This window comes from Eretmochelys imbricata, chromosome 6 (assembly GCF_965152235.1).
Source record: "Eretmochelys imbricata isolate rEreImb1 chromosome 6, rEreImb1.hap1, whole genome shotgun sequence".
NCBI classification, from domain to species: Eukaryota; Metazoa; Chordata; order Testudines; family Cheloniidae; genus Eretmochelys; species Eretmochelys imbricata.
The window spans coordinates 12,823,841-12,849,653 of NC_135577.1; the positions used below are offsets into that span (position 1 = coordinate 12,823,841).

Sequence of the window (25,813 nt, forward strand, 5' to 3'; positions counted from 1 at the left end):
AGGATCAACCCCCAGTCACTTGCATGGCAGGCACAGATCTGCACCACTACATGAAAGAGGAACACAGAGAAACAGAGTGGAGAAGAAGATCATGTGGAGAAGGAAACTTCAATTCCCATCACAATATCAAAACAAGAACCGGGAGGAAGGCAGGAGGCTGGGGTTGCATTTGAAGATGGGGGTAGGAGCTTTGCTGACATTTTCTTTTCCCCCTGAGCTTTGCACTTGTGACCTGGCCCTCAGCAGCAGCAGGGAGCTCCCCAGGTGCAGCCTCTCTGCTCTCATGCTTCACACCCCTCCCCTTCCCACACGGATCCTATAAAGCCCCAGTCCCACAGCTTCCTTGTATGGGAAGTGGCTGTTGGGCAGGGTTTTACTAGCAGCTCCTGATACTATGGGGCTGGGCTATAGGCATTTTGTGGGCTTAGTACTTCTCTGGTCCCTGGGGACAGCCCTTAGGCAAGGGGACTTCCGCAGGGTCAGTTTCTCTGTCTTGCAGCATGGATACGAGTATGACTGTGGAGACTATGGGATGCAGCTGCTGGTCTTTCCCAGCCAGGGCCGCACTGTCCGCTTCAAAGTTGTGGGTAAGTGGCTGCCTGGAGGGGTCCTCCTATGCCTTTCCATCTGCTAATGGTGTTAACTGGGAGCTTCTCTGACTTAATTACTTCTGTTGGGCAGGCTGGAGAAGAGATGTGACCTCTTCCTTTTGCCATGATCTCAGCTGGTCTGCCTGTTAACCTTAGATCTTGAGCTCCTGGGCTAGTCTGATGGGGCAATTTCCTGCATATCCTTGGGAGGCTTTGTTGAATTAAATATGAGTGTCCATTGTCCTAATGACTGGTCTAGGGCAACTTATGCTCTCCTTTATGGGGGAGGGGCTACTGCAGCTCCTCCAGGAACTAAACAGTGGATGGCCATTATGTAATCTGGCTGATTTGCCTTCTCCCCTGGAGAGGTACCACCTCCTGGAGAGGCTCCCATACACTAGTTCAAACTGGGCTCTCTGGGGACCAACAGACCAAGAAAGGACTGCTAGATAAAGAGCCTGAGTTTAAACTGACTCAGCAAAGGGACAGACCTGTCTCACCAAGGGTTCGGGGGGTGATGCTTGGGGAAAGGTTGAAGGAGTGATACCTACCAGAGCTTGAGTTAGCAGTTGCCATGACCTTTGGTCAGCTTCTTTGCATGCATGTAGGGTCTTATTTTTTAACATCTCCTCTGTCTCAAGAATAAATGTGCTTGCTTAGAAGATGCTGAGTGGTAACTTACAGCAGCTGGCAATACACTGGTCATAGCTAGGGCCCTACCAAATTCAGTCCATTTTGGCTACTTTCACAGTCATATTTTTTAAAATTGTAGAAACTTCATGATTTCAGCCATTTAAATCTGAATCTTTGTGGTGTTTAAACTGTAGGGGTGCATGGGGGAAGGGGGGGTTGTGGTATTCCTACTCTTACTTCTGTGCTGCTGGTGGGGCGCTGCCTACAAAGCTGGGCACCCTGCCAACTGCTGCTGCTCTCCAGCCTCTCAGCTCTGAAGCAGCTCAGAACTGAAGGTGGCAATACTGTGACACCCCTAAAATAACCTTGTGACCCCTGCAACTTCCTTTTGGGTCAGGACCCCCAATTTGAGAAATGCTGGTATCACCATGAAATCTGTATAGTATAGGGTAAAAGCACACAAGACCAGATGTCATGGTTGGTGACTCATTTTTCATGGCTGTGAATTTGGTAAGACCCTACCTATTGGAAAGAAAGGAAAGTGCAGGTGCTAGCCATTTAGGCAGTCTGGCTTGCTGGGGATACTGCTGTGTAGGCAGGGAACACGCTGGTCAGGAGGCACAGAGGTGCAGGCCTCTGCCCAAGAGATGTGATGGCTGAGGGCCTAGAGTGGAAGCCCTCAGGGGACCACAAGGAGGGAATACACTCCCCTTTATGCCTCACAGCACTTCCTGTGAATATCCTAGGCTGTATCTGGATGGCCTAAACAGACTGGTGCCAGACCTAACTCTCTTCCTTCTAGCTTATGTTATTGCACATGCTCCTGCTCCAAAATAAGCCTCTCAGTTGTGAGTCCTGGACAGAAGGCAGAGGACACAAGCCTTCTTGTAACCTCCCAAAGGATTGGCTTTGAGTTCTCAGCTGCTTATGTGGCCTAGGCTTGTCTTGTGGGATAACTTGACATTGGAGTCACTGCAGTGCTCTGAAAAGGCTATGTCCCAAAACCTCACTTGAGAGTCAGCTGATCCCTTATAAATGGGGAATCTCCCCATTTTAGGATCAGGCCTCCCTGAGCTGCACTGAGACTCCACAATGTAGTGGACCACTATCCCTCCTCCAAATAGGAGTACTTAAGAGACTTTAGTCTTCTGCACTACTGGGGTGGGGGAGGGTGCCAAAGGAACTCTCATGTCAAACTTCTCCTGCCACTTCCATGTTATCTCCACAGATGAGTTTGGGACAGCCTTTGAGGTTACCAACTGCTCCATCTGCCTCCACTGGGTCACATCTAACCAAGAAGGGGCGGTGACCTTCTCAGCAGGCTACAATGGCTGTCATGTGCTGAAGAAGGTGAGTTTCTGACCTCATGGCATTCTCTGTGATCCTGTTACGAAGACGTGTGCCTGCATCCCAGCAAAGCACAGTCCCTGGCTCTGGTCCAGAAACTGTCACTGAGCTATTGCAGCCTTGAAGTGTTTAGTTGGACAGCCCACAGTAAACTTACTCGGACCTCTTCCATAACACCTTGCAGAGAGGTACAGCTATTGGCTCCCTACTAGTCCCCCTGCACCTAGTTCTATTAATGCCTCAGGGTTGATTGACACACCTAATACTTCTACTTCCTTTTCTGTACAGGATGGCCGTAACCACCTGCAGGTCCGAGTGGAGGAACTGCTGAGCACCAGGGCTGTTGCTGCCACCCGTGACGTTAACTTGACCTGCCCCAAGCCCACTGAACGTGACTTAACCCCAGAGGAGACCATGCGCCCGGTGCCCCAGCCGCAGCCGGGCCTGGTGCGCCCGGTGCCCCAGCCGCAGCCGGGCCTGGTGCGCCCGGTGCCCCAGCCGCAGCCGGGCCTGGTGCGCCCGGTGCCCCAGCCGCAGCCGGGCCTGGTGCGCCCGGTGCCCCAGCCGCAGCCGGGCCTGGTGCGCCCGGTGCCCCAGCCGCAGCCGGGCCTGGTGCGCCCGGTGCCCCAGCCGCAGCCGGGCCTGGTGCGCCCGGTGCCCCAGCCGCAGCCGGGCCTGGTGCGCCCGGTGCCCCAGCCGCAGCCGGGCCTGGTGCGCCCGGTGCCCCAGCCGCAGCCGGGCCTGGTGCGCCCGGTGCCCCAGCCGCAGCCGGGCCTGGTGCGCCCGGTGCCCCAGCCGCAGCCGGGCCTGGTGCGCCCGGTGCCCCAGCCGCAGCCGGGCCTGGTGCGCCCGGTGCCCCAGCCGCAGCCGGGCCTGGTGCGCCCCATCTATCCTCCACTGAGTAATATAGGTACATTCTCCTGTGTCTCCTCCACTGGGATTCAGGGAAGCTGTCTTGGCCCTTCACCCTTGCCCAAGATACTGCAGAACACCTTCAAATTCAGAACTTAGACCATCCTGACTCTGAGGCCTCTACCGAGAACTATCCTGGCTTGTGTCAGGGCTGGATGATAAAACCAGAACTATGACCTTTCTTGTAACTAATGTGCTTGGGGGTGGTGTGGATCTGAGCATGTGGTGTCTGGTCCATGGGTATTGTGTAACCTGTTGTGGTGGTTGGGTCTGCAAACTTACTCTAATTTTGAGATTGACTGTAAAATATGTGAAAGTTCATAACATCATGAAGTAGTGATGGGGGAAACACAGGGAAGGGATAAAGGAGACAGACTGAATTAGTCTAAATGAAAAGGCCTATTGATACAACTCAAGGACCAAGTTGAAACCATACTCAGTAAAAACAGATGTGGAACCAGAAACAAGTGCTCACTTGTTTACCAATGAGGCCTAATAAGGGTGAGCTAGTCTAAAAACCCATAAGAAAATAGGTAAAGACAGTAGCTGTGGGAGAAGACCAAACAAATGAAGCCTACTAGAGCAAGCTTCACCATTATAGCTACCACCCCACTATCTCCTGGGGCCCTGGTCCTGAGGCATGCCCTAACCAGGCCAGAGAGGGATCCAGATGACCTCTCCACACAATCGGTGGTACCCAAAAGTATCTTGGAGTAGAAAAGTGGCCATGTACTGTGCTCCCAACAATCTTCAGTACTGTCTCTAACCTGATCTTCCAGGTGCCCGCTTAACACAGGAGCAGTGCCAAGTGGTGGCTGGGAAGATCCCCTGTGCAAATGCCCTTGACCAAGCTGCTTGCTTCCAGGCTGGCTGCTGCTATGATGGGACTGACCCAACTACTCCTTGCTACTATGGAAACACAGGTAAGGGACCAGCTGGAGGAGCTCTGGCCCACATTGCTCAGGGCATGTTAACATGATAACACTCAGTTGGAAGAGGGAGCTAGGCCACAAGTCAGCTGCCTCATTCCATTTCCACTGGGCAGGGTGAAGAAGCAGGGAATGGAAAGTGTCTCCAGGTCACTTATTCAGGGCCCAGAGTTGATGTAAACTAAGTACATCCATAGATGTTCATGCTCAGGCTTGGGGTCCTTCCCATTTAAAGCATGGGAGCTCTCCACAACAATTCCCACTACCCCAACTGTAAAGGGCGGACAGGAAATGGCTCAAGAATACAAGCCTGAACACTCAACACCTGAGAAACCTCAATCAGCCTATGAAGGGCCTACAGTGTGAGCTCTGCTACTGCAAAATAAGTGGAAAGAATCCATCTATCTCTGGGGTTCCACTGTGGGAATATCCTGGCTCCAAGCCCTCTTTTCCATAGCCTTCTCTATTCTACTCAAGGAGAAATAAAACAGGGGGTGTACTAGCCTGTGTTCTAAGGCATGGTGAATATTGGCCTCTCCCTCAGCATGCCTGTGCCCAAACCTAACTCTGGCTTGTAATAAAGGGTTGGGAGTTCCTGCCCCCACATGTTCCAGCATCATTGGGTTGCAATTGCTGTGCTTAACCTGCTCCTTTGTGTTGCAGTCACTGTTCAGTGCCTTATGGATGGTCACTTCATTCTGGTGGCCTCCAAGGACATGTCTGACCACCCCATCATCCTGGACAGTGTCCGGCTAGCCTATGCCCAGGCAGGGTGTGATCCCATCAGGATGACTGAAGCTTTTGTGCTCTTCCACTTCCCTCTCACACAATGTGGCACCACAGTCCAGGTGACAATACATTCCCTGACATAGCACAGAACCCTTTCTGCTTCTCAAAGGGACTAAACACCTCCTGTTTCCCATTCCCCTCCAGATGATTGGGGACAAATTGATCTATGAGAATCAGCTGATCTCTGGCATTGACATACAGACTGGGCCAGAGGGCTCCATCACTCGGGACAGCACCTTCATGTAAGTTGGTCTACTTCTGTCCTGGAAGAGTCTTTCAGTGAGACAAATCCTTTCTTTCTGAGGAATCTAATAAACCACCTGTCAACTCCCTTTAGTTTCTAGTTCTTTTAGGACCAAAGAATCTCAGTGCTAAGAGTTGGTTGACAGCTGACTTTCCAGTACCCCCAAACACTGTCTTTCAGTTCAGGACTGCTAATGAATGCTAGAGCTTGACAACTCTACATTTCAGTGGGAGGGAAAACTGACTCTGGAAACCAGAAATCAAAATTCTGGACTCTAGTCTGTTAGAATTTGTCATCTTTGATTAAAATCATTCTAAAATATCCTGTAGAAAATTGACACTTTTGACCAGCTCTTGGTGTGTCCAATTTCAATGAGAAGGAAGAATAAAACACTGAAATGTGGCTGAGATACTAGGGTAATGGCTTCTACTGTGGCAAACCACCATGCAATTAATGGCAAGTAACTAGAGCCTTTTTCTGAATCTCCTAGTAATGACTGCCCACCTCTCCCTATACTAGGTTACTCACTTGGTGCTGACTCTCAAGAACACGTGTCAATGACTGAATTGTCAACTGTCCATTGGAGACTTCACTTGGATATCTTCCATCCAAGTGCTGACTTAAATTGGCCAACAAGGTTCAGTCTGACTAGATCACGGCTTGAGGCAGTAAGGCCAAAACCTGAGTGGGCTGAGAATGAGCAATTGTGTAGGATCTTATGCACTCAGTGAGTGGCCCTTGGATCTTGCCATGTTGAGCAGTGGTGGCCATTTAAACTGAATGGGTACAAATAGCCTCAGGGCAGGGGGAGGGTAAAGATGCACAATGTGACTCCTAAAACACCTTAGCTTGGCTAACAAACCTCAGCTCCCTCTGCTCTCTCCTGTGCAGCCTCCATGCTCGGTGCATCTACAATGCCAGTGACTTTCTGCCAGTCCAGGTTGAGGTCTTCTTGCCCCCCACACCTGCTCCAGTCACCCAGGCAGGACCTCTCCGGCTTGAGCTGCGCATCGCCACAGGTAGGTGACCCCTCACTCCAGCACGGAGATCCCATCCCCCTGAAGGACCACAGGTGTCTCAGCTCTGCTCTCCTCCTACCCTCTCCCCCACAGACCCGAGCTACAGATCCTATCTCACAGAGAGAGACTACCCTGTGGTGAAGGTGCTCAGGGACCCTGTCTACATGGAGATTCGCATCCTGCACAGAACAGACCCGTCCCTGGTTCTGGTTCTACACCAGTGCTGGGCCACCCCAAGCGCTAACCCCCTGCAGCAGCCGCAGTGGCCCATCTTGGTGGACGGGTGAGTGGCTGGGGGTGAAGGGCATTACTGGCTCTCAAGGAGTGGTAATCCTGGGAACCTGCTTAAATCTACCCCTCCTTGTTCCTAGGTGCCCGTTCCTGGGAGACAACTACAGAACCCAGCTTGTGCCCATGGGCCCTGCATCATCTGAGCTGCCCTTCCCAACTCACCACCAGCACTTCATCCTCTCCACCTTTGCCTTTGTGGACTCTGCTGCCCAGATGGTGCTTGAGGGACTGGTAAGGGGGTGAGGGGCTGAATGCCCATCTTTGGTAGCCATTCCTACCACAGCCAGGGTAGTGACCCCAAACAGCCTCTTCCTCGAAAGAAGAACATTGCCCATCCAACTGGAAAAGCTCCATTTTGGAGGGTGGTGCAGGCTGCAACCCCTGTAAGGAGTTGTGCTGAATCTTGGTACCTTGTTCACATTGTGGTAGGTGAGCATGTGGGGGCACCTGGCTCACATGTTCTGCAGCCCCTCTTCTCTTCAGGAGCAGTGCTCCTCTATCCTAAGAACGGTGGTCATAGGGATGAAGACCAATGAACTGCATGGTTCTAGTCACTGCTGGCCTGGGTACAAGACTGACCTTGGGTGGAAGCAGCTCTAGCACAACCTGCATCGGCCTTCTACCAATTAGAAAATAGCATGGAGCTTTAGCTGCTGGAGTAGGGCCTCCTTGGGGTGAACAAATACCACCCCAGTTCTCAATCCAAGAATAGCCTACTCATAGGTTTTGCCTGCCCAATAAATCCACCGGAGGAACTCCTCCAGTGACTTGTACACACTGGCACCTGCTTGGCTGGTGATGTACCAGGGTGCATTGCCCTCTGCTGAATGCCATGACTAGGGACTTCCCCAGTGAAGATGCAAGCCCAGTATTACAGTAACGTGACCCTAAAGGTTAAAGGGGTGGGGGAGGGGGCTGAATGGTTATCTTTGGTAGTCATTCCTACTACAGCCAGGGCCAGTCCTTTTTAGGAGATGCATGTTTGAGGCTGTGCACTTGCTGACTAGAATGACTGGCCAGTGCATTATCTAACTTGGATTCCTGCCATGTCTGGTTTAGGTGTACATCTTCTGTAGTGCCTCAGCCTGCTCACCATCCCAGCTGGAGCCCTGCCACCCCATATGCCCATCAGGGGTGACTGCAAGTAAGTCTGGCCTCTCTGTGCTAGGCATGGATATGGCATGCTGCTGGTGCCAGACCCACACTGGCTGAAGCCTATCCAGAGCTCTCAATTAGCTATGTTCTAAGACTAGAAAGTTGGCAAGGAGCATGAACTTTCGCTCAGACCAGTGGATCAACTGCATGAGTAAGGTACTCAACAGCTTCTAAGAGCATAACATAGCTATACTGAGTTACTTCACACCAATGCATCTGACACAGACCACAAAGTCAGATTTCCCATCTGGCCATCCTTTTGGCAGCCATGATAGGACAATGGCCTGACTGTCCCATGTAGCTGTGTGGGAACCAGTAAACGCTCCTTGGACTCCACAGGCCAGAGTCCTAGTTCTGTCTCCAGGACAGTCCTGAGGCCTAGACGTGTGAGCAGAGATCACTCCTTGTCAGCTCAGCAGCTGGTTCTGAGTGAGCTCTGCTTCAGCTTGCTGACTGCATCCTACTGGCAGCCCTGAAGAGCCTCCAGACTCTCTAATTCTCTCTCTCCTTCTCCCCCTGCCTCCCCAGGAGGCCGTCGGTTCCTGACTATCCAAAATGGGATAGAGCCTCTCGATGTGGTGAGCTCTCATGGGCCTGTAATTTTTTTCCAGGACAGTCCAGAGGCATTCAAAGATTCAGTCAATGGGAATGAAGGTAACTCTCCTCTCAAACTCTCACCCCACTCAGTGGTGACTGGCACCATGGCCAGGCACATGGCAGTCCTGTCTTATTAGGAGGCACTGTCTCTTGCCAACATGTGAAGGGGTGAGGTGGGGACTGAATCAATGACCTGCCTTGTAGGAGGGAGCTGGTTAGATGCTTGGTGGTACCAGCAGAGGATGCATGGACTCCCATCTGGCCTGGCTCTTACTCATGCCCCCCTATTTGGAGAGTGGGGGACACAGGACTGAGAAGAGTAGCTGAGGATGTCCTATTCAAAAGCATGTAGCTGGGATTTAAGTTGCTGGATAGCAGTGGCCCAAAGGGGCAGGGAGTAATGCAAAGAACAATCTAACTGCATCCAGTTTAGAATTAGTGAGTAGGGATGGAGTCAAACTACCATCCCTGGTGGGGATGGTAGGATACCTAGATTCACAATCTCCTGGCCACCTATGTAAGCCATAATCTCCTTTTCCCACAGATCCTGTCTCTAGACTAGATTTGTCCCCTGTGCTCCTGGCTGGGCTCTTGCTGCTGGCTGTGATCTCCATTCTCACTGCTGTGATCATGCTCTGGAAGAGAAGGCTGGATGACAGGGTTCCAAAACCCTCATGAGGGAACATTGTAGCAAAAACCAATAAAACTGGTTGTATCCTACTGGTCACTTGTGGCCCTCATTCTCTTGGGGTGGGCTAGGGCATGTAGTACTCAGAAATAGCAGATGGCATCTTTCTGTAAACCAAAGGTGGTATCCTTCCCCACTGCCCCATGAGTAGACTTCTAAGGTTCTAGAGGCCCCACAAGTTCAGACTGCATGCATGCACCAGTCCCTCCAAGCAAATATTAACTGCATCAAGGCTGCCTCAACCAGCACAAGTTTCCATAGCTCAACTTGCAAAGAGCAAGAAACAAGCCTTGTGTATCTGCAACTATGGTAAGTGTCTGTCTGTTGCAAGTGTCTCCTTCAAGCATCCATTAGAAGAGGTGCTCCCTCTACACCACCTAAGGGCCAAAGTAGAGGAGCTCAGCTCTAAAGAGGTCCCTAGGAGAATTCCATTACCACCCTCAGAGGACCTCTACATAATATGCCAGGACTGAGGCACCATGCACTAGATCTACCCACAAGACTCTTCCTCTGAGAGTGAAGGGCAAAGGCAGCTGATGTAGCCAGCTGCCACTAGCATTCAGATCCTCCAAAGCAGAGGTCAAAAGTGCAGGGCAGTAGATTCTAGGTGTACAGCAGCCAAGAGCTGACACTCTAAATTCTTTAGAACTGAGCCCAGGTGTTTCACATTGCTGAGTTGGGAGAGCCTTTAGCAACCATGTGCTACACCACCAATGCATCTTAGTGGTGAAGTATGACTATGGGGAGATTTTGACAGCCCAGCAAAATGTCTAGGCCAGGGCTAGTACTGGAATATCTTATGTTTATTGCCAAAAGCAGCTGGCAGCCTTAGCATAACTAGTCAGTAGGGGGTTGACCATAAGATGCGAGCATGAGCCTGCTGCCTTCCATGGTCAGCAATTTTAAAAGAGCTTAAGTCTATTTTTTTAGGCCAGCTAATGAACTGTTATGCAGGAATAGTCCTGCACCTGTAACATTAAAAATCCTTAAGTCTTTCTTTCTCTCCTGGACATGTTGATGTGATTTCTAGCAGTTTCTAATAGAAAGGAGCTAGATAGGTCTGAGGAATCTTGGATGTAACCTTCTGGACATCTCTTGGAATCCCCAGTGATGGGTGGATAGCTGGCCACTTGAGACCCTCCCTCCAGAGCATGGGTAACTCATGCTAAAGGGTTAGAGCACCCCAAACAAATCTAAGTCCTTGACCTTAATAAACACTTGTTTTGGGGGTTTCTGGGATTAAAAGCAATTTGGGTTTATGCTAATCTTTAATTAGACAGATGTGTTGTGTCCCTTTTACTTCTTCCTTGCAAAGGGTACAATTACCCTAAGGCTTGGGTTGAGAGATTCCCCAGGTAACATGACTGGATCAGCTGAAGCAAGCTCAGTGATTTAAGAGATAATAGGGTAGGTCTGAACAAACAACCCACTGGCAGGTACAGCCAATTCTGCTGGTCAGTCCTCTGACCAAAAGGTTGGTGTGCAGAGACAATTTCTTGATACTTTAAATCACCACTTCTTGGAGTGGCTGGTACAGGAACCCACAAGGGGAGAGGCAATTCCTGATTTTAGTCCTGAGGGAGCACAGGATCTGGTCCAAGAGGTAACTATAATAGGACTGCTTGGAAATAGTGACCATAATATTTAACATTCCTGTAGTGGGAAGAACACCTCAGCAGCCCAATGCTGTAAGGGGAACTATGCAAAAATGAGAAGGAAATTAAAAGGTACAGTGAAATCCCTGCCAGCTGCATAGACTCTCTTTCAAAGACACCATAATAGAGGCCCAACTTCAATGTGTACCCCAAACTAAAAAACACCATAAAAGAACTAAAGGGCCACTGGCTCAACAACCATGTAAAAAACACAGTAAGATAAAAAGGCATCTCTTAGAAAGTGGAAGTCAAATCCTGGTGAGGTGTAAAAGGGGCATAAACACTTACAAATTAAGTGTAAAAATGTAATAAGAAAAGCCAAAAAGGAGTTCTGAAGAACAGATAAAATGTTTAAATACCTTTTGAGTTTTTGGTTATGACATCAGAAGCAGGAAGCCTGCTAAACAACCAGTGAGGTCCCCTGAACAATCAAGATGAAAAAGGAGCACTTAAAGACGATAGTCATTGCGGAGAAACTAAATGAATTCTTTGCTTCTGTCTTCATGGCTGAGGATGTAGGAAGATTCCCAAACCTGAGCTGTCCTTTGTAGGTGACAAATCTGAGGAATTGTCAGACTGAAGTGTCATTAGAGGTGGTTTTGGAATTAATTGATAAACTTAACAGTAACCAGTCACCGGGACCAGATGGCATTCACCCAAGAGTTCCGAAAGAACTCAAATGTGAAACTGCAGAACTATTAACTATGGTTTGTAACCTGTCCTTTAAATCAGCATGTCTACCCAGTGACTGGAAGATACCTAATGTAACATCAACATTTAAAAAGGGCTCTAGAGGTGATCCCAGCAATTACAGACCGGTAAGTCTAACATCAGTACCGGGCAAATTAGTTGAAACAATAGTAAAGAATAAAATTGTCAGACACGTAGAACATAAACGGGTGGGAAAAAGTCAATGTGCTTTCTGTAAAGGGAGATCATGTCTTACTAATCTATTAGTTATTTGAAGGGGTCAACAAACAAGTGGGCAGGGGGGGATCCAGTAGATATAGTGTACTTAGATTTCAGAAAGCCTTTGACAAGGTCCCTCACCAAAGGCTCCAACGTAAATTAAGTTGTCATGGGAAAAGAGGGAAGATCCTTTCATGGATTGAGAACTGGTTAAAAGACAGGGAACAAAGGGTAGGAATAAACAGTACATTTTCAGAATGGAGCAGGGTAACTAGTGGTGTTCCCCAAGGGTCAGTCCTAAGACCAATCCTATTCAACTTATTCATAAATGATCTGGAGAAAGGGGTAAACAGTGAGGTGGCAAAGTTTGCAGACAATACTAAACTGTTCAAGATAGTTAAGACCAAAGCAGATGGTGAAGAACTTCAAAAAGAGATCTTGGAGTTTTCTGAAGACGTCCACACAGTGTGCAGCAGCAGTCAAAAAAGCAAACAAGATGTTAGGAATCATTAAAAAAGGGACAGAGAATAAGATGGAGAATATCTTATTGACCTTATATAAATCCATGGTACGCCCGCATCTTGAATACTGCGTACAGATTTGGTCTCATCTCAAAAAAGATACACTGGCATTAGAAAAGCTTCAGAGAAGGGCAACTAAAATGATTAGGGGTTTGGAACAGGTCCTATATGAGGAGAGATTAAAGAGGCAGGACTTTTCAGCTTGGAAAAGAGGAGATGAGGGGGGATATGATAGAGGTATATAAAATCATGAGTGGTGTGGAGAAAGTGAATAAGGAAAAGTTATTTACTTGTTCTCATAATATAAGAACTAGGGGCCACCAAATGAAATTAATGGGCAGCAGATTTAAAACAAATAGAAGGAAATTCTTCTTCACACAGCGAACAGTCAAACTGTGGAACTCCTTGCCTGAGGAGGTTGTGAAGGCTAGGACTATAACAGGGTTTAAAAGAGAAATAGATAAGTTCATGGAGGTTAAGTCCATTGATGGCTATTAGCCAGGATGGGTAAGGAGTGGTGTCCCTAGCCTCTGTCTGTTAGAGGGTGGAGATGGATGGCAGGAGAGTGATCACTTAGACAGGACACTGGGCTGGATGGACCTTTGGTCTGACCCAGTATGGCCATTTGTATGAGCACTAGATCTCTGCTAGAGAGTGCCAATTTTTCTTTATTTTCTTCTTGCTGTTTGCTCACTATAAATTAAAAAAAAAAAAAAAAAGCCCCAAGCCTTTCTGGACACTTCCTCTTCTCCAGCCAGACTACATCTTGTGATGCTATGCCACTGCGATGCTTGCTGGGGTACCCAGGTTTGTAGGAGACTTTGCTACCATCTGCCCTTAGCATGAGCCAGCCTTGTCTGTGCCTGCAGTAGGTTAGCTCCCCAATGTCAACAGCTTCTGACATTTCCGGTCTCTGCAGGTCCCCTTCTCTCTGTACAGATTAACAGGCACGCTCCAACCGCTGAACATCCAGCCCCAACTCCATTGGATGCTCACAGAATTCAGAGCTGGTACTCCCAAAGAAGTACACCCCAGCCTACCAGTTCCACCTCAGCTCACTGCTCTGCTTAACACACATCACTTGGATAAGTTTGCAGAAAAAACAAAAATAAATTTATTTAACAAAGATCAGAAATTCATGATGAAGCGAGTAGAATTAATGGAAACAAATGGTTACAAACAGTGGTGTAGTCCTAATCTGCTGTTCCCCCACCAGCCTGATCCTCTCACCCTACCCCCATGCTGCTTTCACCCTACCCCCTCGCTTCAGGGGGAGGGGCCATAGTGGTTTAGTGGTAGCGGAGCCTGTGTGCGCCTGACCCACCACACCTTTCGTATAAAACAAAATCATAGCATGCTGTCTAGAGCCTAAACTTAACTGACTAAGACATTCCTCTGTCTCATAAAGATTAGTGCAGCCAAAGTTTGTCTCCCAGCATCAAACAGCTGTGATCTTCTGTTCATAACACAAGCTAGCTGGCAGCTTGTCCCCTTGTGAAAGATAACTGGGTGTATCGCTGCACCCCCAGTTATAGTACCAATGAGCCATTGTCTTCACTTGCAGACAGGATAGTCTCCTGCTTGTTTATTTCTTCCTGTAAACTCCCTTTCTTGAAGATATCATACTCCCTTCACTAGTATTCAGCTTAGACTGTAGCTGGGCATCTGTTGTGATTTTAATGTACATGTGGTCAGACAGATAAGCGTCTCTTGTCTGAAAGAAACTTTTTATCACCTTCCGGTGACCCGCCCCAAGTCACAGACCTGAAGAACATAATTTTCAGTATATATTCATATCTCCTTACACATTGTCCATCCATACATTCTGCAATGATTATGAGGACCAATGGGGTACAGGCTTTCAGGAAAGACCTTCCATAACACCCTTTGATAAACTAGTATGTTGACATGAGACCCAGTGATCTCTGTAACCCTTTACACCCCTTTGCCCTCTGCCAGTTGGCTCCAATAGTTCCCCGGGTCCCAAACTCCCATGGTGCAATGTGGTACCTCAGCAGAGAGAAGACTGTGGTGTATCATGGGAAATGTAGTCCTTCTAGACAGCACAGCCCATAGAGGAGAATGGGACCATGAGGCACCTGAACTACACCTCCCACAAGACACCATGACAGTATTTCCCTGTCAAAATGTTGTTTTCAGTTGAAAATTAGGGCCCAGAAATGTTTGTTTTTCACCAACATTTTTTAAGTTTTAGTCTGAAAATTTGGGGTTTTTCAATATTTCATCAAATAGTCAAAAGTTTCTATAGGGGAAAAAACCATTTGCAGAGCAGCTCTAACCCTTACTTACACTGAGCAGTAACTTGCTCTGGGAACAGTCCCATTTAAATCAACAGGAGGATGGGATGCAGAATCTGGCCCTTGGGGCAGGAACTGCTTCTTACTAGGCGTTATGTCCGGCACCCAGAACAATGGGGCCTTGACCTCAATTGGAGCCTCTGGGTGCTGCTGTAATACAAATAATAATAACAGTCAAGTGACTTGCCCAAGGGCATGGAGAATCTGTGGCAGAGCCACATTCAAATTCAGACCATAATGGCAAAGCCCTGGCTGGGATGATTTAGTTGGGGTTGGTCCTGCTTTGAGCAGGGGGTTGTACTAGATGACCTCCTGAGGTCTCTTCCAACCCTGATCTTCTATGATTTAGTGATTCTATGACTCACAGTCCTGGATCCACCCAGACCAACCTGCCCCCAAAAGTCACTGTACTGAGCTGGGACTAGTGTGCTGCCCCTTCCTGTATCTACTGCAGAATTGGTCACAGGCCAGGAATGGCTGTTATGGTGACACAAGGGAGGTCACAGGTTAGGATAGATGAGGACTGGAAATGGTGGGCATTAGGACAAGATCGGGGCAGGACTCCAATTATTCCCTCTCAATAGCAGTTTCTTCTAGCTCCTCCTCTCCCACTGGGAAGAGAGTGACTCTTGGAAGGAGTTCCCCTTCCCTCCCACTGACACCTCGCAGTGTGAGAGAGCGAAAAGGGGGAGAGTGAAGGTCACAGGGAAGGAGAGGGAGAGAAAGACAGAGCAAGAGAGGGGACATCCCAAAAGCCAGAGTAACACTAGGATTCACTGTGAGGGGTTTTTGTTTATTTGATTTTGGTTGGGGGATTCAAAGGTTATGTTTCCATTTCATCCTGAGCTTTGCACTTTTTACCCAGCCCCTCAACAGCAGCAGACAGCTCCCCAGGTGCTGCCTCTCTGCTCACCTGGTTCACATGCCGGTCCCACCTCTCCGCTCACCCTACAAAGCCCCACACCCACAGCTTCCCTAGCTATGAGAAGTAGCTGTGGGATTGCTGGGCTTCTTCCTTAGTACCTTCAGCTATGGGGCTGGGCTGTAGGTATTTTGTGGGCTTAGTGTTGCTCTGGTCCCTGGGGACAGCCCTTGGGCAGGGGGACTTCCACAGGGTCAGTTTCTCTGTCTTGCAGCATGGATATGAGTATGACTGTGGAGACTATGGGATGCAGCTGCTGGTCTTTCCCAGCCAGGGCCACACTGTCCGCTTCAAAGTTGTGGGTAAGTTGCTGTGGGGCTTACTTAATAAGCAGCCAAGGACACCCCCATCTATGCTCAGGGTCCTTTTTAAACAAACATGCTGGAGGGTTTCTTAGAGGCTATTGAATGTTCCCCTGTCTCCAGTGGGTAACTCTAGCCTTGCAGGAGGACTTCCTTTCTCTATTAATTGTGGATCTAATTTTTCAGTGTCTACTATAACTCTTTCTCACTTAGTTGCTGTCCTTAACCCTAGGAGGTGCTTCTGACTGAGGAAGCCAGCAGGTATTATCTGGCTGACTTCAGTGGTGCCTCGTCTCTCTGTAAGACAAGAGCGCCTGATGAGGGTAATACTCTGAAGGGAGGCCTCCCAAACTCTGGCTTGGCCCCCTGAAATGTCTCCACTCTATCACACAGTCAGGTGGGAGTCCTAGAAGCTAGTATTGCTGTTGCCATGCATTGCTGCAAGACAGCACTTGTACTGCCAGGGTTTGGGGCCCTTCCATTCTCCTTGGTGGATTTAGGAGAAACTTGGCAAATAAAGAGTGATTTGGGGGTGGCTGGTAACCCAAATCCAGCTACCCAAAGATACCACTGATGGAGCAAGACATAGTCCCTGCTTCATACGTTACAGCCTTCCTATGTCTCTGAACTAGAGTGCCTTAACTTACCCTTGCCCATGGGTGAAGGTTTGTTTGAGTGTGACTCTCTCCACAGATGAGTTTGGGACTCGCTTTGAAGTTACAAACTGCTCCATCTGCCTCCACTGGATCACGTCTGGCGAGAAGGGGGAAGTGACATTCTCCGCTGGCTATAACGGCTGCCATGTGCTCAGGCAGGTGAGTGAGTTGGCACAAGAGGCTTCAGTGTCTCCATCATCCCTGCTGCTACATTGAACACTTGCCTCTAAATCACAACGTATCAATGTAGAGAGGTTCTTGGCCTCATATGTAGGACACTTGACAGCCACGTTCTTGATAAGCTCCAGCTACTGTACCCAGGCTGTTGCAGTTGTGTAGATTGTTCCCTACCTACTGTCACACAGCCTGTGCTAAGCTTGCCAACCCTCCTGGATTCTCCTAGATCTCCAGGAATTAACACTTAATCTTTAATTAAAGACTGTCATGTAACACAACCTCCGGGGACATGGCCAACCAAAATTGGCGACCCTAGCCTGTGCAAAGGGGGCCTGGGCTGAGCAACCAGGGACACTCCATTTCACCACAACCTTACTAATCCTTCTGCTTTCATTGCAGGATGGCCGTAACCACCTGAGGGTCCAAGTGGAGGAACTACTGAGCACCGGGGCCATCGCTGCCACCCGTGACGTGAACATGACCTGCCCCAAGCCCACTGAACGTGACTTAACCCCAGAGGAGACCATGCGCTACGTGCCCCAGCCGGGCCTGGTGCGCCCGGTGCCCCAGCCGCAGCCGGGCCTGGTGCGCCCGGTGCCCCAGCCGCAGCCGGGCCTGGTGCGCCCGGTGCCCCAGCCGCAGCCGGGCCTGGTGCGCCCGGTGCCCCAGCCGCAGCCGGGCCTGGTGCGCCCGGTGCCCCAGCCGCAGCCGGGCCTGGTGCGCCCGGTGCCCCAGCCGCAGCCGGGCCTGGTGCGCCCGGTGCCCCAGCCGCAGCCGGGCCTGGTGCGCCCGGTGCCCCAGCCGCAGCCGGGCCTGGTGCGCCCGGTGCCCCAGCCGCAGCCGGGCCTGGTGCGCCCGGTGCCCCAGCCGCAGCCGGGCCTGGTGCGCCCGGTGCCCCAGCCGCAGCCGGGCCTGGTGCGCCCGGTGCCCCAGCCGCAGCCGGGCCTGGTGCGCCCGGTGCCCCAAATATATCCTCCACCAAGCAACATAGGTGTGTGGGGGTGTCTGTGACCTCTAGCTGGTTTGAGTGCATGTGGGTCCCCTCTAATGGAAGGTTTCATGGTCCACTTCTGACCCCTGTGGTGGTCTTCAGAGGAGCTGAACCTTGTCTCTTGCTTGCGGCTGCCATGTTAGAGCTGGTGTTGACAGTGTTGTAAGCCATAATCAAAAATGAGATTCGTTTAGAAATCATGCTGTTCCCCCACCCGCCCTCAGTTTATTTGAAGGGGAAGGGGTGGCTATTTGCTTTCTGGTTTTTCAAAGCTTTAGGGGGAAGGCACTTGCTTGCAAAGTCTGTGAGCTTCTTTGGCGCAAAATCCAGTCACACATGCACCAATGTGTCCTTGCCATTGGCCGCTCAGAGGGGCTTCCCCTGTTCCTCCAGTATCCCAGGGTTTGGGATCTGATGTTGTACCCCTTCATATCTCACCCCCACATCTGCTTGCAATCCGTCTCCCTCCCCCCGCCCATGTGTCTCACACAGGCTCTTCGTCCCTCACTCTCCTAGAGTCCTGTCTAGCCCTCCCCCTAAACCAGAGTGGCATCCACTTTGCCTGTAGGTACAGCTTCAGTCTCATGAAAGAAATTCGCAGCCATGTTTATGAGGGACACTTTCCTCTGATCGGCTATGGGGAAATGGTGGCCAACCTGCTAGCTTCTGCCCCATCATCCGTAAAGGGAGATGGTGACTTCAATAAAGGAAAAATTCATAGAGCAGGCGTCTGCTCACTATTTCATGAGATGGCTAGAGAAACCCACCCCAGAACTGCTAACTGATAAATTGGAGTTGACCACGCTGCTGGCTGTGTTGAGGGGGCTGTAGGGTGTGGGTGGGGGCTCTCCTCTGACACAGCAGCAGATCAGGAGCCTGAATTTCCAAGTGACATGTTAAGCCTGCTATCAGAGAAGGGCAACATCCTACATCGGGAGGACAGGGGCGGGGATCTGAGCACAATGCTGTCTGAGGTGGTATGTGGTTTGAGGTTATGGTTGTGGGGGGCAGGGTGAGCTGGGATGGAGGACCACTGTGGGAGCTCTTGCAGCCTTTTGGGGAAGGGGAGGAGGGTTGGACTGGTGCTGAGGTCAGCCACTTGTCCAGAGGTCACTACAGATCTTAAAAAGTCTCTGGGGAAGGGTCTCTTGTGACCTCTTTAGAGGCTCTCTAGCTCTCCTTAATCCACACCCTGCTGTTGTAGGGGCGCATCTCACAGAGGAGCAGTGCCGTGTGGTGGCTGGGAAGATGCCCTGTGCGGATGCCCCAGGCCAAGCTGCTTGCTTCCAGGCTGGCTGCTGTTATGATGAGACTGACCTCACCACTCCCTGCTACTATGGCAACACAGGTAGGAGACCTGCCCTCATGTCAGCTTATGGAGCCTTTTGTCATCTCTGTCCTGGGAAGCTTGGTGACACACCGTACGTCTCAGATGAGTTTGGTCACCACCTACTAGCATGGTGAACTAGACTTGGATGCAATGTCTTTGTAACTCTCACCCTAGGCTGCAGCTGGCATCAGTTGTGTGCAAAGGGATTCCTTCCTACATCACGGTCTCTCCTCAGTTGCCCAATGCCTGGCAGATCTTGAGAGCCAACACCAAATGTGTGGTGGCAGAGGAAGAACCATCAGACGGTACAGGCTGGTGCTCCATCATCAGATCGATGGATAACTCTGCCGGCTTGTGTCTCGTTCCTGCACAACATGAGCTGCAATCATGCTGTCTCAGACAAACCCACTTACCCCCATGGGGCTTCATTTGATAGCTTCCAAAGCCAGAAGGGACCATTGTGATCATTAGTCTGATTTCCTGTATAACACAAGCTATAGGATTTCCCTGAAATAATTCCTCCAGCAGATCTCTTAGCAGACATCCAGTCTTGCCTTATCAGTGATGGAGAATCCACCATGACCCTGGACAAACCATTCCAAGAGTTAACTACCCTCGCTCTCAGATCTACACCTTATTTAAGTACTTAGACTGTAATCAAGTCACCCCTTAACCTTCTCTCTGTCTAAAGAGACAGAATTTGGTCACTACAAGGCCTGTTTTCTAATATTTCTCATGGCTCTTCTCCAATCTATCATCCTGAGTGTGGCATGGAACTCTTGCCCAATTCCTCTACCAGGAACATCTATACTTAATCCTGCTCCTTTGTGTTGCAGTCACTGTTCAGTGCCTCCTGGATGGTCACTTTGTTCTGGTGGTCTCCAGGGACATGTCCGATCACCCCATCATCCTGGAGAGTGTCCGGCTAGCCTATGCCCAGGCAGGGTGTGACCCCATCAGGATGACTGAGGCTTTTGTGATCTTCCGCTTCCCCCTCATGCAGTGCGGCACCACAGTCCAGGTGAGGGGACACCCACAGGAAGCCAGGGTGAGTGCTCTGCTCAGGGGCTTGGGGGACTAACCTGCCCCATGTCTCCACTCTTCCAGGTGATCCATGACAAACTGATCTATGAGAACCAGCTGATCTCTGGCATCGACATCCGGACTGGGCCGGTCGGCTCCATCACCCGGGACAGCACCTTCATGTAAGTTGGCCTGCTCTATTGACTAGCAAGGAAGTGATGGTGAGCAGGCTTCAGCCCTTCCACAGTGGAAGCGTGAGGCCAGATCCTTTCCCCTGGCAAAGATCTGATCCATCAATTTTCCAGCAGCCTCTCCTGACCACCAAAGGACTTAGGGGATGTTCTACAGGTATGGATTCCCTGCAGTCACAGGCTGCCCCACACTCAGAAAAGGGGATATGCACCTGATCCCTAATGAGGCAAAATCTTGCTTTGTGAAGGGAAGGACACTCTGTGCAGCTGACTGTCCAAGAGTCAGGGTTTTACGTTGTCTGATCAAATGCCAACATTGGTCAGCCTCACCTCAGTCCCTGGAAAAATCCTGCAGCAGGTTGTCAAGGAATCCATTCTGAAGCACTTGGAGGAGAGGAAGTTGATCAGGACCAGCCAAAATGGATTCACCAAGGGCAAGTCATGCCTGACCAACCTGATTGCTTTCTATGATGAGAACTGGCTCTGTGCATGTGGGGAAAGCGGTGGACATGATATACCTTGACTGTAACAAACTTTGTTACAGACTCCCACAGTGTTCTTGACAGCAAGTTAAAGAAGTAGGGGCTGGATGAATGAATTAAAGGTGGATCGAAAGCTGGCTAGATCATCAAGGTCAACGGGTAGCAATCAACAGCTCTGTCTAGTTGGCAGCTGGTATCAAGTGGCATGCCCCAGGCGTCTGTCCTGGGGTTGGTTTTGTTCATTATCATTAATGATCTGGATGATGGGATGGCTTGCTGAGGGTGTAAGTTAATGGATAACACTAAGTTGGGGGGAGAGATCTAGAAAAATTGAAAATTGGGCTAAAAGAAATCTGAGCTTCAATAAGGACAAGTGCAGAGTCCTGCACTTAGGAGGGAAGAATCCCATTCACTGGTACAGGCTGGGGACCGACTGGCTAAGCAGCAGTTCTACAGACAAGGGCCTGGGGATTACAGTGTACGAGAAGCTGGCTACGAATAAATAGTGGGCCCTTGTTGCCAAGAAAGCTACTGGTATATTGGGGTGCATTAGTAGGAGCATTGCCAGCAGATGGAGGGAAGTGATGATTCCCCTCTATCCAGCAGTGGTGAAGCCCATCTGGAGTACTGTGTCCAGTTTTGGGCCCTCACCAACAGAAAGGATGTGGAAAAATTTGGAGATAGCCCAGCAGAGGGCAACAAAAATGATTAGGGGGCTGGGGCACATAATTTATGAGGAGAGGCTGAGGGACCTGGGCTTATTTAGCCTGCAGAAGAGACAAGTGAGGGGGGATTTGATAGCAGCCTTCCCCTACCTGAAGGGGTTCCAAGGAGGATGGAGCTTGGCTGTTCTCAGTGACGGCAGATGACCGAACAAGGAGCAATGGTCTCAAGCTGCAGTGGGGGAGGTCTAGGATGGCTATTGGGGACAGGACTATCCCTCTAGGAGGGTGGTGAAGCACTAGAATGGGTTACCTAGGGAAGTGGCAGAATCTCCATCCTTAGAGGTTCTGAATACCTGGCTTGACCAAGCCCTGGCTGGGATGATTTAGTTGGGGTTGGTCCCGCTTTGAGCAGCGGGTTGGACTAGCTGACCACCTGAGGGCTCTTCCAATCCTAATCTTATGATTGTAAATGCCACTTGCTGTGCGATCTCCAATGGCAAGTAGGCACAGCCAGCCTGACCCGAGAAGGGCTCCATGGGGCCACCCTGAGGGACTAATAACTCCCTACAGGGTTGGTAGAAAGAAAGCTTGGATAACAGTTGGTGGCAAACTTGATGTAAGGACTGTTGCCCCCTTACTAACATTCAGTGGGGTGTACTGGTTGGCTAGCTCCCAGTACTAAAAGGGGAAGGATCTATGGGAAATCAGGACCCTGAGAGTGACAGTCCCCAGGAACAATGCGGAGAGGCCAATGCTCCAGGTCAGCCTGAATGACAGGGTGGGCAGGCTAATCAGAGTCAGGAGGCCAGGGAGGTCCTGTCCTCCGTGTGAGCTGGATTTGCCTGGGTCACACAGTCAGGTCATGTGTTTCCTTTAACCTTTCCCATGTTTCCTTCTTTCTAAAATTGTTGATTAAATAACTTGCCTTTGCTTTACCTTGTATGTAATGGTCATGGGTCAGAAGTGCCCAGTGCAGAGAGAGTACCCCGGAGTGGGGACACCCTAGCCCCTGTCCTAGGTGACCACAGCAGGGTTGGGGGTCGAGCCCCCGCCCCCCAGAATCCTGGGCCTAGCCTTGTTGGGGTTACGAGGACTCTGCCAGACAGGAGAGTGGAGGGGAGCCCTGAAGGGCAGGGAGGCCACTGGATAAAGGAAGTGGGAGCGAGGACTCGGATCCTTTCGCTAGCCCACTTCACCAGGGTAGTGCAGAAGCCAGGAAAGTTCCCCACAAGAGCAGGACTATTCCCCTGCGTACATTGAGAATGCTGCGAAAAGAGATGTGAGGACAAGTAAGCAGGTGCTTCTAGCCTGTCTGAGAAGGCCCCCATGTGGCCGTGCTCAGACACTCCTGCTGAGTCCCTGAGTTGGAGGGAAGAACATCTGAGTTGCTAAAAGGGTTGATCCACTAGCGTCCTTGGATGTCTCCCATCCAAGTACTGATAGGGCCTGATCCTGCTTGTCTCAAGCACTAATAAGGTCACTGCCAGAAACCACATGGCCTCAATCTGAAGTCACAGAGCATCAGCCCCTGTCTCCTCCCTCTGCTCTCTCCTGTGCAGCCTCCATGCTCGCTGCATCTACAATGCCAGTGACTTTCTGCCAGTCCAGGTCGAGGTCTTCTTGCCCCCCACACCTGCTCCAGTCACCCAGGCAGGACCCCTCCGGCTTGAGCTGCGCATCGCCACAGGTAGGTGACCCCTCACTCCAGCACGGAGATCCCATCCCCCTGAAGGACCACAGGTGTCTCAGCTCTGCTCTCCTCCTACCCTCTCCCTCACAGACCCGAGCTACAGATCCTATCTCACAGAGAGAGACTACCCTGTGGTGAAGGTGCTCAGGGACCCTGTCTACATGGAGGTTCGCATCCTGCACAGAACAGACCCGTCCCTGGTTCTGGTTCTGCACCAGTGCTGGGCCACCCCAAGCGCTAACCCCCTGCAGCAGCCACAGTGGCCCATCCTGGTGAACGGGTGAGTGGCTGGGATGGAGGGGGAGCATGGCTTGGGGAGGAGGAAGGCGGTTTCCTTGGTCCACCCTTCTCTCATGTCTTGCTCCCAGGTGCCCGTTCCTGGGAGACAACTACAGAACCCAGCTTGTGCCCGTGGGCCCGGCCTCATCTGAGCTGCCCTTCCCGACTCACCACCAGCGCTTCGTCCTCTCCACTTTTGCCTTTGTGGACTCCGCCTCCCAGGTGGCACTTGAGGGAGAGGTGAGAAGGGGCCCACATGTAAAGCGGGTGAGGAGGGGGAAGTCGGAGTCCAGGGGCAGGAGCTCCTATCTGAGTCAGGTCCTGACCTCCTCAGCCTCTGCTGAGGCGCTGCACATGCAGAACCAAACTGATAGCTGTGGATCTGCTTCCTGCCTCCTACCAGCACTGGCCAGTCACTCACTTACTCCATTCTCACTTGTGTGGATTTTAGGTGTACATTTACTGTAGCGCCTCAGCTTGCTACCCCTCCCGGCTGGAGCCCTGCAGGACCATGTGCCCATCAGGAGCTGCTACAAGTAAGTCGGAGTGGTCTGAAATCCATGTGGGTTTCTACAAGCTCCCATCCCAAATACCAGAGGACTCATAGTGAACAGAGATTTGCCCACCTCTGATATAGCAGGACAGGCAGAATACCACCCTCAGGACCATCCTGCCCAGCTCCTGAGTTCCCGGCCGGGGAGGCAAGCCCCCAGCCCATCCTGTGCTGTCCCTCTCCCTCGCAGCCTCAGCACACCTCCAGCACTCTCCTCCGGTAGGAGCTGTGAGCTCCCACTGCTCTGAGCAGCATCATAAGGGGGTTGGGATTGGAAAAGGGGCAGAGGGTGCCAGGGGGCAGTCGGGACAGGGGCTGGTTGGATTGGGCAGAGGTTCGGGGGGCATTGGATAGTCATTGGAGTCCAGCAGGGGCTGTCAGGGAGCAGGGGGTTGGATAGGGGTGTGGTCCCAGGGGGCATTTAGGAGACAAGGAGTTGGGGGGCAGAGGGGGTTTCTGAGGTGGGCAGTCAGGGGGCAGGAATTGGGAGGGAGCCAGGCTCTTTGGGGAGGCACAGCCTTCCCTACCTGGCCCTCCATATAGTTTTACAGTGCTAATGTGGCCCTCAGGCCAAAAAGTTTGCCCAGCCCTGTGCTATACACTGAGTGCAAGGCGTTCAGCCCAGCTCGTTAGGTACCTCTACCATGTCCTGTAGCGCGAGCTAGGGTATGATGGGCTAACACGAAGAGGTAAATGGCCTAATCGCCTACAACTGCCCTATGTAGGAGACAATACTAGAAATTGCCTCTGGAGAGTGGAGCGTCTGCTGCTCCTGATGAAATGGCCTTTCTTCCCAACTTCTCCCACACTTCAAATAAGCAATTCAGGAAGATCTAATACCTGGTACCACAACCTGTCAGGAGGCCTGTAAGGGCTCATGGTTGAGTCCATGGTGACGCTGCATTTCATCACGATGGGCCCTCTGGTTGAGAGTGCGCTGGACAGACAGCTCCCTAACTCTCCATTCCATCTGCCAGGAGGCCGCCGGTTCCTGGATATCAACAATGGGACAGGAGAGCCCCAGGACCTGGTGAGTTCTCCTGGCCCTGTGATCTTCCAGGAGAGCCCTGAGCCGTGGAGAGAGCACATCTATGAGAACAAGGGTGAGTTGACAATTCACGTATCTTTCTGATGAAGGCTGGCCTAAGAGGTAGAGGGAGCACCACTGGGGCAGGGAAGTCTAGGTGTCATCTCCACACTTTAGACCCTACAGAAATCTGGATTGTCTTAACCTCTCCTCCTCCTCCTCCTCCAGACCCTGTCTCCAGACTGGACCTGACCCTGGTGCTTCTGGCCATGCTTTCATTGGTGGTTGTGGCTTCTCTCGTTACTGTGACACTACTCCATAGGAGAAGCAGCTGGATGACAAGGTCCCAAATCTTCCATGGCAGATGACTGTAAAATAAGAGAGAGGAGCAGAAATAAAATCTGTGGAGTGCACTAATGTCTTGTGGTAGCGTGTGTCCCTCTGGGGGAGGGAACAGCAGTTGAGGCCAGGGGTCTACTACTGGCCTTGTAGCTCTTCCCCATTCAGCAGCAGAACAGACCTCTCTGCAGGGACAGACACCAGAATAGGATGTGGCATAGAGGACAGGAAGAAGACTGTCTAGTGCTAGCTTGCAAGGTAAATCAAATGGCTTTCTCTCGTCTCCTGGGGTCCTATCTGGTGGGAGGGGAAGCCACTCAGCCGAACTAGAGACTTTTTGATTAACTTTACTGTGAATAGCTGGATTCTAACTCCACTGGGCACGCAATAAGAACTACTGGCGCTTGCCAGTCTCACATGAAGTCCATGTGAGCCAGCTGGGGGACAAGCCTAAGTCTGGTAACTAGAAACCCTTGTGTCTTCTGTGGGGGCTGTGGCCAGCCCCTAGCTTACAGGAGGTGGAGAAGATTTCCCCATTGTGTTAGTGACTGGGAAACCTGATGCTTCAAGACCTTAAGCATCCTGCCTG

General features: G+C 50.9%; 2 protein-coding genes across 2 annotated transcripts; both read left to right on the forward strand.

Moving 5' to 3' along the window:
- The first annotated feature begins 394 nt into the window (after positions 1–394).
- On the forward strand, positions 395–8,660 carry LOC144266369 (zona pellucida sperm-binding protein 1-like). The gene is given in 12 exon segments (XM_077819826.1): positions 395–587; positions 2,452–2,573; positions 2,859–3,480; positions 4,262–4,405; positions 5,075–5,259; positions 5,345–5,442; positions 6,336–6,463; positions 6,557–6,746; positions 6,835–6,985; positions 7,814–7,898; positions 8,438–8,517; positions 8,520–8,660. Coding segments are annotated over 12 exon segments (2,040 nt in total). The 3' UTR covers positions 8,562–8,660.
- A 6,918-nt stretch (positions 8,661–15,578) lies between these two features.
- Positions 15,579–25,253, forward strand: LOC144266370 (zona pellucida sperm-binding protein 1-like). The gene is given in 13 exon segments (XM_077819827.1): positions 15,579–15,599; positions 15,602–15,821; positions 16,515–16,636; positions 17,054–17,645; positions 18,850–18,993; positions 19,812–19,996; positions 20,083–20,180; positions 22,896–23,023; positions 23,117–23,306; positions 23,395–23,545; positions 23,757–23,841; positions 24,836–24,961; positions 25,114–25,253. Coding segments are annotated over 13 exon segments (2,202 nt in total).
- The last annotated feature ends 560 nt before the right edge of the window (positions 25,254–25,813 follow it).